The following is a 12,572-nucleotide window of genomic DNA, read 5'->3' on the forward strand; positions in this document are numbered from 1 at the left end:
AATTTGCATATTTAATTTTCTAGGGAAGCATTGTATGGCCTATAAGTCTCCTTACAATGGCATGTCACTCTCCACATTGAGAGATGTCACCCCTTATACCCCTGTTCTGTAATGATCACGTTTCAGTAGTCATCTCATTATTATTACAGGCAGGATTGGAATGAAAGGTAACACCTATATGTAGATAACAAAGAATCCACCATTTACAATACTGAATACTGCACACTCCGCCTCATCAGACAGTACATACACAATGACCTTTGTACAGAAAACTCTCCCAAATCGGTCAATTAGTCGGATCGGGGGCATTTGTTTCAGGAAAAAGAAGTGGATCCAAATTTTAATATTACTGTTATTTGGTTAAATGTGCAGAGTGAAAAGTCTTACATACCCCAAAATGGCAATAATAAAAAAAAGTATATGAATACAAAATAAAAAGCCATTACACAGCTCCATTGATAGAGAAATGAAAAAGTTATGGATCTCAGAATAGGGCACCAAAATACACATTTTTTTTTAAAGTTGACGTGGAAAAATTGTATAGAAAAGTTTGAATGATCATAATCATGAAGTTAATGTGCCATAATTTATACTGCACAGTGATCTCTATAAAAATGAAACCTAAAAACAATCTAAAAATTGCCAGGTGGGTTTTTGTTCACCATTCTACCCACGAAGATTTTTTTTTTCAATTCATCATATAGGTAATAAATGGTACCATTAAAAAATACAACTTGTCCTGCAAAATACTAGCCCCCACACTTCAATGCCGGTGAAAATATAAAACAAGTCATTGCGGAATTGAAGGAACTGCTCTGTCGATGTGATGTCATGGGAAGTGGGAGAATCGGGAGCGGTTCTGTGACCACTCTGAGCCGAGAGAGATCGGCGCACAGTAGAACTGGCAGGTAGTTATCAAGTGCTTACCCCCTTGATAGAAAAAAATATCCCAAATAACCCCTTTAAATTACAAAAAATCAGTGTTTGATCCGTGCCCATCAGTACCAGTGTCAAAAACCCAAAAGTCCAAAACAAAAATCTTTATTTTGGTGCTGCCCACCTTTACATTTTTCTGAGTCTTCTTATTTTATACTGTATATTTGTCATTAAGCTCATCTTTGTCACCGATTTGCAGATATATGATCTACCTGCCAATGTCCTGTGCAGCCAGAGTCTAGATCTATAGTCCTCATTTTAATAGAATATTGTGCTGCCTACTTCTTTCTTGTCCAGTCCCCCTAAGATGACAGAAAGCTGAAATATGCTGTTCTTGGTCACACAAAAATCTACAAACAGCATTCATATTGAGCACTTTGCTTAGTAGTGTGGCCGAAATGCAGGAGGCTTCTTTCCTGCGTTTAGGTCGTTGCCATTGAAGCCAATCATGTCACAATGATATCACTGGTTTACAACTGTGGCACAGAGTAGAGGAGCTTGATAGGAGGACATGATGATTTGCCCAAGCGCATCTGGCAAGGCAGAATATTCCTCAGTCCATTCATAACCTTATTTTCAGCAGCGAAGGCGTTTAAGTGCGGATATCTCTATACATGGTGCTCATGCTAAATAGTGAATCAACCAAGATATTTGGAAATTTCTTTTTTTTCCCATCACTTGGATAACATCAATTCCATGACTTTTCCTTCTTGTTGCAATTTCTTTGTTGGGACTATATATGTTATATACTGTATATATAGAACTGTGCAAAATTTTTAGGCAGTCAAAGAAAGAATCAAAACCTACAAAAGACAAAAAATATATCTCATACCCTACCATCATTATATATAAATGTAAAGCAAAGTTGCATATTAAATATAGGGTACTTAGTGAACTATTTTTGATCAAAAAAAGTATACAAGCCGTCCCACCAGCGACAAGGTGACCCTAAATTGGGACGGTACCTACACTGTCTATATTAAAAACCTTAATGTATATCAAAGTTGAAGTAATGTATATAAAGGGGTAGACAAATAGGACCGGGTCCCAACTCCAGACCACCTAGGCCCGTGGTAAGCTACATATATACTAATCAGCTCAACAAAGGGGATGCCACACCCTTAATTTGCACAGAATGCAAACAAGACAAAAAAACAAGCAATGTGAACTGAGGTCTAAGATGGTACACATGCAAGAAATAGGAGCATGTTCACACTAGCAAAAAGAAGCAAAACCTACAAAAGACAAAAAATATATCTCATACCCTACCATCATTATATATAAATGTAAAGCAAAGTTGCATATTAAATATAGGGAACTTAGTGAACGAATGAAGAAAGAAAGAATGCTGCTAAGTAAGAATACCTTCTGACATAGAAGTGTTAATAGTTTATTCTTTTCAATTATCTAAATGAAAATTGAATGAACAAAAGAGAAATCTAAATCCATATCAATATTTGGTGTGACCACCCTTTGCCTTCTAAACAGCATCAATTCTTCTAGATAAACTTGCACACAATTTTCGAGGCACTCGGCACTTTTACATTATGTCATTCTGAAAAGAAAAATTTTGCTGTGGGCATTTAGGCATCTGAAGGTCTTGGTCCTGAAATGGCAAAAGTAAACTATAATTCTATTTAAATAACACAAAATTCTATTTGTAAAATATTCTCAATCGCAGAACCTGTTGAGAAGAAAGCTGACCAGTTTGTGGAGATCACCACCCCATTTCTTAACTTTCGAATGAATCCACTCTCTGTACCATCCGAAGGGTACGTGCCAAACTTTCTCTTCTTGCCACACTGTCTATATGCCATGATTTCTCTCCTTCTACATATTATTACACTATGTTCTAAATATATATTTTCCCATGTCGTGTCGTATTATGTTAACTAACTGTAAATGTAGTAAGACCAAGAAATCACATTATTCTTTTGAGAAATTTTATTTAACATACGTGAGATTCAGGAAAATTTTGCAATATTTTTTGAATGGTGCCCTAAATTGTAAAATATACTTAAAGAGTAACCGTTGTTTAAATTTTTATCTCATAAATTAATAGTTCACATGAAAATAAGAAACTTTGTAATATATCTTATTAGAAAAATCTGCTTCTTTCGCTGCCAAAATTGATCCGTCATTATCAAAATTCTCAATTCTGAGATAAAATCTGTATTCGGTGAAGACAGACTTTCCCATTACTGAGATAGGAGATGGCAGCTGCTATGGATACAATTCTATGTACATGGAAGGAGGGAGGGGCTAGAGACAGAGCTCCTCCCTCCTCCTCTCCCTTCTATCTAAATAGAGTCTCATCAGTAGTAACTGTCATCTCCTATCTCAGTAATGTAACAATCCGTCTTCACTGAATACAGATTTTATCCGGGAATTGAGAATTTTCATAATGACCGATCAATTTTGGCAGCGAAAGAAGCAGATTGATAGTAACGATGGTTACTCTTTAAGTCTTATGAAAATAAACTTGAAAATGAAGCCGTCTGTCACCTTCAAAATAGACACAGCTTATGTCCATACAAATTTACTATTTCCCTCTAAAATACAGAGTTTTGCTCCATTATTGCAGCCATGTATATTTTATGCCATCATTTAGATCAGGGGTGGGGAATCTTTTTTCTGCCAAGGGCCATTTGGATATCTATACCATCCTTGGGTGACTGTACAATCCGCGCTCTAACTCCGTCCACAAAGTACATCCTGACGTTGGCACTGGTATCAGGACGTAATCTTTCATTGCACACGCCGCAGAGTTCAGTAGTGAAGACTGCGTGCATATGCTCTCAGAACAAGAAGAAATGAATGGGCCAGCGGCCGTCAAAATACAGCTGCCGACCCAAGCACTGCGGTCCCCAGGAATCTTCCTGGGGGCCGTATAAAAGGTCATCGAGGCCATGGGCCTGAAGTTCCCCACCCCTGACTTAGTGGGTCCGACCTCTGGGACCCCACTGATCCCACAGTTTTCCCTGAACAGCAGCACTCTCACAGCTGACCTCATTCACTTTAATGGCGCTACACTGCAGCGAGGTAGATGGGAACGTGCAGATAAAAAACTGGACATTCCCAGGATCAGTGGTGATCTCAGAGGTCAAGCCCAGGGGTCAGTATGTAACGTCATATGCTATTCATATACCATCGCTTAATGAAATGTGAATATCACTATTCATCTCCTGGATGTGTATATGAGCTTCATTTCCTTACTATAAACCTAATATCTGTTTTTTTTCCATTGTATTTGATGATTTAGACAAATTGTAAGTACAACCTCAAGAAGTTCTCTCGTGGCATCAAGCTTAGCATCTGTTGATGAAGCAGAAGAGATGACCCAGAAAAGTAACACAGATATCAGAGAACATGTTGGAATAAATGCTGAAAGTGATGCTCAGGTAATAATAATCTTCCTCAAAGAAATATTTAGAATTTTTAAACAAAAGACATGTGCAAATTACTGTAAACATTTTTTAAAAAATGTGATTGTTTATATACCCCCAATATAATACTGAATCATGGTTTTCCAGAAACAGTGCCACTTGACATAGCCTGTGTCCGGCATTGCAGGTCATTTAATTTAAAAGCACTATTGCGGAGAGAGGCAATGGTATTGAAAGAAAGCAGACCCGCTTTTAGATATTTCCAATCATCTTTATAGTGTAACTTCATACTTTTTATTGACTCTTGCTTTGTTAACAGCACCAATAACTCTCCAGGTTTGGAAAGCACTTGTCTATAAATTATTGTATACTACATGTACACATAAGACCAACTCTGTATTTGTCACCACTTCTTTATCTGTTGTACTACTAATACTGGTTACTGTTGTATAGTGGTTATCGCGTTGTTTCTGTTTTGTCGGGTTATGCAATGTAAACCTCACCTTCTTTTCTGCTTCTCTGACACTACTCAAGTCCTGCTATTTCTTTTCATATGGTGATTTTTATTATAAGGTTTGAATCTACTGTCTCTGACACTCACTTGCACAGAGTTTGAATGGGCAGGAAGGGTTGTTTAGGCATTTTGCAGAGGTATGTTTTGTGTTGAAATCAAATAATTCATTAAGAATTATCTGATTAATGGAGTTGTCCACTACTTTTTCATAGTATAAAAATGGGCATGTAGCATGACAAAAACCATATACTCACCTACCAGACGCACTGCTCCTTTGTACCGATGCCGGTGTTCCTCACTGGTTTCTTCCATGCACAACGTCGGGTAACCATTTCAGCCACTCGGCATACACTGACTGCAGCGATTACATTCCGTCTGAGCCAGAAGCTCTTTCTCTTGTCCCAAACAGCTTGTGACAGGTGCAAAAAAATGAGTCTGGGGTCCAGTAAGTGAGTATATGTTTTTTTATTTGTTAGGACCGCCGTGGGCTCATTTGTTAACTGTATAATAGTAGTGGACAACTGTTTTAAAAAAATAGCAAAAATATCTCAGCCAGCTAGTCTAGTGGCAAAATTTGGTGGGTTTGTTGCAATTATGAAGCTTCAAATTATTCACTGCTTCTTCTTATTTATAGCTGATCGTTCTTCAATAGAACAAATTATTCCATTCATCAGAATGTGTGAGTCAATTACAACCTTGACTTGTTACTTAAGGTGAAATCTTACCTCTATAGTTACAGTTATATGAAAAAGTTTGGGCACCCCTATTAATCTTAAGCTTAATGTTTTATAAAAATTGGTGTTTTTGCAACAGCTATTTCAGTTTGATATATGTAATAACTGTTGGACACAGTAATGTTTCTGCCTTGAAATGAGATTTATTGCACTAACACAAAATATGCAATATGCATTCAAACAAAATTTGACAGGTGCATAAGTATGGGCACCTCACCAGAAAAGTGACATTAATATTTAGTAGATCCTCCTTTTGCAAAAATAACAGCCTCTAGTCGCTTCCTGTAGCTTTTAATGATTTCCTGGATCCTGGATGAAGGTATTTTTGACCATTCCTCTTTACAAAACAATTCCAGTTCAGTAAAGTTTGATGGTCGCCGAGCATGGACAGCCCTCTTCAAATGATCCCACAGATGTTCAATGATATTGAGGTCTGGGGACTGGGATGGCCATTCCAGAACATTGTAATTGTTCCTCTGCATGAATGCCTGAGTAGATTTGGAGCGGTGTTTTGGATCATTGTCTTGCTGAAAGATCCATCCCCTGTGTAACTTCAACTTTATCACTGATTCTTGAACATTATTGTCAAGAATCTGCTGATACTGAGTGGAATCCATGCGTCCCTCAACTTTAACAAGATTCCCAGTGCCGGCATTGGCCACACAGCCCCAAAGCATGATGGAACCTCCACCAAATTTTACTGTGGGTAGCAAGTGTTTTTCTTGGAATGCTGTGTTTTTTTGCCGCCATGCATAACGCCTTTTTGTATGACCAAACAACTCAATCTTGGTTTCATCAGTCCACAGGACCTTCTTCCAAAAAGAAATTGGCTTCTCCAAATGTGCTTTTGCATACCTCAGCCGACTCTGTTTGTGGCGTGCTTGCAGAAATGGCTTCTTTCCCATAACTCTCCCATACAGCTTCTCCTTGTGCAAAGTGCATTGTATAGTTGACCGATGCACAGTGACACCATCTGCAGCAAGTTGATGCTGCAGCTCTCTGGAGGTGGTCTGAGGATTGTCCTTGACTGATCTCACCATTCTTCTTCTCTGCCTTTCTGATGTTTTTCTTGGCCTGCCACTTCTGGCCTTAACAAGAACTGTCCCTGTGTTCTTCCATTTCCTTTCTATGTTCCTCACAGTGGAAACTGACAGGTTAAATCTCTGAGACAGCTTTTTGTATCCTTCCCCTGAACAACTATGTTGAATAATCTTTGTTTTCAGATCATTTAACAGTTGTTTTGAGGAGCCCATGATGCCACTCTTCAGAGGAGATTCAAACAGGAGAACAAATTGCAAGTGGCCACTTTAAGTGTCCACTTGCAAGTGTCCAACAGTTATTACATATATCAAACTGAAATAGCTGTTGCAAAAACACCAATTTTTATAAAACATTAAGCTTAAGATTAATAGGGGTGCCCAAACTTTTTCATATAACTGTATCTATCTGTCGCTTAGGATATGCACCCCAGAGTGTAAATTCAAGTTTTGCCAAATAAGATTTTAAAAATAGGGCCCAATGCATCAAAGCTTTACCCCAGAATTCTTGAGTAACAAGCTCTGAAAAGTCACCAAATTTTGGCGCTTAAATTTGCTACTTATGGCATTCTCATGCGTGCTCTTCTTAATTAATCAGGAAGACTACAGCGTGCCTCTTCCTCAAGATTGGTATTCACACTGGTCTTGATGAATTGGGGCCAAATTGGGGCCATAGTATTCATTCTGTTTTTTAAAGAGGTTGTCCAAGACTATTATATTGTTTTTTTACTATGGGCCTAAAACCTAACAGGGAATTTCTAACAGAGACAATTACATGTCTGTTCTACCTTGTGTCCGCACAAAACGGTCTTGCCGGATATTCAGCTGCTCCACGTCTACAAAGCAGCTCTTCCTCTTCCAATGCTCTGTTGATGGGGTGTGACCGCAGACGTCTTGCTGATTGAGAACTGGCTCTCCGCAGTTAAGCAGCTGGGAGCAGACTGACAGTCAGTATAACGTCAGCAGGTATTTAGCAATGACCTGCCTGTTAGTTCTTGAACCTGTAGTTTAAAATATATATATAGTCCTTGATAATCCCATTAACTTCATTCACTTGTTTTTTAACTGACAAGTTGCTCTTGCACTTCATTTTGTCACATGTAAAATAAACATGGATTCCCAAAATTGTTCTTTTCCTTCATATTACTGAAGGCTAGATGTATTTGATAATTAATAGTGAAAAAAAACTGATCTTATGAAATACTAACATGCAAGCTGGATGGGAGAATTTTTAGCATGCTACTGAATTTTTGTTAAATAAAGTTGCTGAATTGATACACAATTCGTTTTTTACATATAGTAGAAGACTTAAATTACTGAAGTTCTTTACTTTCTCACTGTTGATATGAGTTTCAGAAGCAGACAGAAAAATACATTTATAGAGCTAAAATAATTTAAAGAGGTTATCCACTACTTGGACATCCCCTACTTAATCACCATAATTCCCCCATGTAAAATAATAGCAGCTATACTCTCCTCCTGTGTGGGCATCATTCCAGCAATTTCGGCACCTGCTCTCCTTGGGAGTCACGAGCCCTGCAGCCAATCAATGGCCGTTTCCCTTTCACTTCCTTCAGACAAAACTGACATTCGCAAGAAGTGAAAGCTGTTGCTGGTCTTTGACTTCTTCTGGGTGTCAGTTTCGTCTGATGGAAGTGAAAGGTAAACGGCCGCTGATTGGCTGCAGGGCTCGCGTGACATAATGTCACACAAGCCCTCGGCGAGCAGAAGCCAACATTGCTTAGACGGCACCTGCATCGGAGGCGAGTATAGCTGCTATTATTTTACATGGGGGAGCTATGGCGATTGAAAGGGGTTGTCCAAGTAGTGGACAACCCCTTTAACTACCTTACCCTAGCAGTGCTTTAAGGCAACTTACTATCTAATAAAAATCTTGTGATTATAGCAATATTATCACATCAATCTGCAACACTCCACCTGTTGTGGGAATACGTCTACCGGCCTGCTGGAAGTTGAACTTTCACAACAGCTGACAATCGTAACAACTTCATCTTATAAAGAGCATGGTGGGAATTGGAATTTCTGAATAGCATGAAATTGGAACAAGTAAAGAAAATTGATCTTTGAAGAGAAGAGCTGCACATAAATATATAAATGTTTTATCTGCTGTAGATCTACCAATTCTCTGAATGCTAAACACTACATAACCCCGCCCATACCACTGATTGGCAGCTTTCTGTGTACACTGTGCATAGGCAGAAAGCTGCCAATCAGTGGTGTGGACGAGGTTAGACAGAGCTCATGTGAATTTATAAAAACTGCAACAAGCAGCCCAGTAAGTGACACATTGTTGGAATCAGGGTCTCTGTTTCTACATTATGCTGCTCTCAGATTAAGAGTCAAAGACCTGGTGACTGATTCCTTGTTAACACCAATGTAAAGTTTTTACTTTTCACAGGAGATTCGCTTTAACTACACTTATCAAAAAAAAGTTTAATATGAATTCTAAGCTGCAGTATTTAGAACAGAAAGCTACTCGTCAGAGGAAATAACATATGCAGGTCTCCTGTAATATCACTTATATCCTAGGAGTAATCTGTCCAGACAACCATCTCTCATCCTTAATGCTATTCAGACATTCATCATTTCTATTCTGCAACAGACACTACAACCTTGAGCTGTCATTGAGTCAGACTATGTTAAGATAGCTCTGTGTCTCCCTACATGAAGAAGATATACACCGTATATATTTTTTATGTTTTTTAAATGCAAATATGTTTTTTAAATCTCAGTGCCTGGTCGAATAAGAGATGACTCATGTGCTGCATGAATTTTATGACTCATATGTGGTGACACTTTGTTTTGTAAATGACAAGCTGCGCTTGCTACTTCATTGTGTCACATATTAATTTAACATGAGAGCTAAAGACGGTATCCCAAAATTGTTCTTTTTCCTTTACATCACTGAAGGCTAGATTCATTTGATAATTAATGAAAAAATAGCTGATTTTATGAAATACTCACAGGCAAGCTGGAAGGGAGAATTTTTTGCTTGCCACTGAGTTTCATTAAATTAATTAAATTGCTGAATTGATATAGAATCCACTGTTATAGAATTAAATATAAATGCATAAATTATAATTCTTGGTTTTATAAAAGAGTAAATTACAAATCTATACATTAATAATGTATTTTTTCTAACAATAAATATTGTGAAAACTACTCTATATATGTGTTTCCAGCATGAAATGCTTCCCTTAGATCAGGATTGTCAAACTAAAATGAGTGAAAGAAAGGAAAAGGCGAGGAGTTATGGAAATCACAAAATCGATAGATAGGTTAAAGACATGGAAATGATGAAAAAAATTGAAACAGAATTTTCAAAATATCTCAGTATCTGCTCAGTATCGAGTATGAGCGTCACATACAGAAATACACGCACTTACACATCTTGCCTGCTATCAATGAGATTATTAATTTTGTTTCCATTTTTTTCATCATTTTCATATTATTAACATGTCTATCCATCCAGTGATTTCCTTAATTCCACGACCTTTCCTTTACTGTTGCAATTTCAGTGTTAAAGGGGTTGTCCATTACTCAGAAGACCCCTTTTGAAACCTTATGTTCTAATAGCAACTATACTCACCTCTGATGCCAGCACCATTCCTGCCGTGTAGACACTGGCTCTTGAGGGGCTCGCATGAAATTGTCATGTCACATGATCCCTGCAGCCAGTCAGCACTGGCTTCACTCTTCTTTCCTTTGGACAAATCAAGACATCTAGAAGAAGTGAGCATCCACAGCTCTCACCTCCTCCAGATGTCAATTACTTCCGTTTAAGAAGAGAGTGAAGCTAACCTTGATTGGCTGCAGAGATTGTGTGACATAGTGTTACACGATCCCCAGAAGAGAGAGTGCCGACCCGACTGAAACGGCTCCAACACCAGTGGTGAGCATAGTTGTTGTTGTTTTACTGGAGGGAAACATAGGGATTCACAAGGGGTTATCTGAGTAGTGGAAAACCCCTTTAAGGAGTGTATTTAGAAAAGTATTTATTTGGAGGCTGGCAATTGTGATTTTTTTTTAATATATGTAAAAAGGACATCTTGTTGATGTGAAGATGGTCCTTATTCAATTCAAATGTATCTATGCCTTGTAAATAGTGTTGATCGAGCACTAAAATGCTCGGGTGCTCGAAGCTCGGGCCGAGCTCGCCATGATACTCGGGTGCTCGACCCGAGCAACGAGCCCAATGTTAGTCTATGGGAGACCCGAGCATTTTTGCGGTGGCACCCCCGGCAGTCTTTTAAAAGCCTAACAAGTGCCCAAAACGATAGTGACAGTGCTCAAATGACATGGAGACAGCATGGGGATCGCCCCAGGAAGCATTTCTGACCCCCAGGTCACTGCTGTCAACAACGTGGTCAGAGGTATTAAGCCACTTTTACGGGCTCACAATAAAACGTTCAAAAACGAAACTGAAACTTTTTTCCTGTGAAATATGTTAAGGAACTTCTTTTCCAGGTTCTTTTCCAGGGTAAAGACTTGTGTATAAGGTAAAATAAATAACCAAAAACAAAAATACTCCTCCACACCTTGGACTATGTACACAAGTAGCATTTTTTATGTGTTTTTGCACTTTTGTATTGCTTTCAACTGTGACAAATGCATTCACCGGGAAATGTCATTTTAACATTTTACAACCTTATCTGGCCATGTGCTGTGTGACACACGCATAAAGTGCTGAAAAGACATGGGAACAGCATGGGGAAGACCCCTGGAAGCATCTCTGACACCCAGGTCACTGTCTAAAAGTGTGCCCATCATAAGTGATCCTTGCCGCATCAGAAGATGCAGACTTGCAACTATCCCTGTGCAAGTTCTAGTCCCTGGGCAGTGTTCAATTGTACCTCCCCCATTCCTTGCAATACAAGTGCAAGTATGCAGCCTGCCACCCACCCACCCCCAGGCTGCAATACTATACTGTTTGCTTGCTTGCACTTGAAATTGGGCCTTTTAGGCATGTGGAGGCGGAATCTGGCCACCACGTCATGGCTGCGTTGGCGGCCTGGAATCCATACTCAGTCCCCAGCCGCCCGGCGGCCGGGTGTCCATGCTCGGTCCCCAGCCGCCCCGCGGCCGGGTGTCCACACACGGTTCGCCTGGGGGCAGCCGGGTGTCCATAAACGGTCCCCAGCCGCCCCTATTTCTCCTTGGAACATCCCCCCACACACTTTTCTTAGCACGGCGTGCTTTAGGGCAGCATTGGACGAGCCCACCAGAGAACCAGACTCCTCCGGTGGGCCCTGGCTTCTCCATCAGGGGAGTTGAGAGTGCCAAGGTGAGGAGCATGATGATGATGACAGAAGTTAGCATCTGCTTTGTTTTCTTTTAATGCAAGTGTAAGTGTGCAGCCTGCCACCCACCCACCCCCAGACTGCAATGCCATACTGCTAGCTTGCACTTGAAATGGGGCCTTTTAGTTTGGAGGCCGAAGCTGGCCACTACCTCATGGCTGCTTCGGCAGCGAGGTATCCATACTCAGTCCCCAGCTGCCCCTATTTGTCCTAGTGTGCCTTATACATAAGATTAAGCGCGTATACCAAAACATTACCTGTGCCCTCCCCAGTGCATTTAGTGGGAAGGAGAGCCTATTCTGCTGTAGTGTGTGCATGCCAAATCCCTGTTCATGGTACATGCGAAGATGCCTCCCACCCTGCACCTGTCGTTGCAGACTTGCAACTATCCCCGTTCAAGTCCTTGTCCCAGGGCAGTGTTCAATTGTACCTCTCCCATTCCTTGCAATGCAAGCGCAAGTATGCAGCCTGCCACCCACCCACCCCCAGGCTGCAATACCATACTGCTTGCTTGCTTGCACTTTAAATTGGGCCTTTTAGGCATGTGGAGGCGGAATCTGGCCACCACTCCATGGCTGCGTCGGCGGCGAGGTATCCATACTCAGTCCCCAGCCGCCCGGTGACCGGATGCCCACACTCGCTCC

The 12,572-nt window shown here is 40.1% G+C and overlaps 1 protein-coding gene across 1 annotated transcript in view; it reads left to right on the top strand.

Annotated features, from left to right (window-relative positions):
- The window catches only part of ADGB (androglobin), a 443,164-nt gene that overhangs the window by 213,355 nt on the left and 217,237 nt on the right, over positions 1-12,572 (top strand). Inside the window, exons 12-13 of the mRNA XM_073672692.1 lie at positions 2,618-2,708; positions 4,199-4,337. Of these exons, the coding sequence (XP_073528793.1) occupies positions 2,618-2,708; positions 4,199-4,337 (230 nt within the window). The remainder of the gene's footprint in view (positions 1-2,617; positions 2,709-4,198; positions 4,338-12,572) is intronic.

This window comes from Phyllobates terribilis, unplaced genomic scaffold (genome assembly GCF_046119375.1).
Source record: "Phyllobates terribilis strain yellow unplaced genomic scaffold, ASM4611937v1 Scaffold_3__8_contigs__length_932513732, whole genome shotgun sequence".
NCBI lineage: Eukaryota > Metazoa > Chordata > Amphibia > Anura > Dendrobatidae > Phyllobates > Phyllobates terribilis.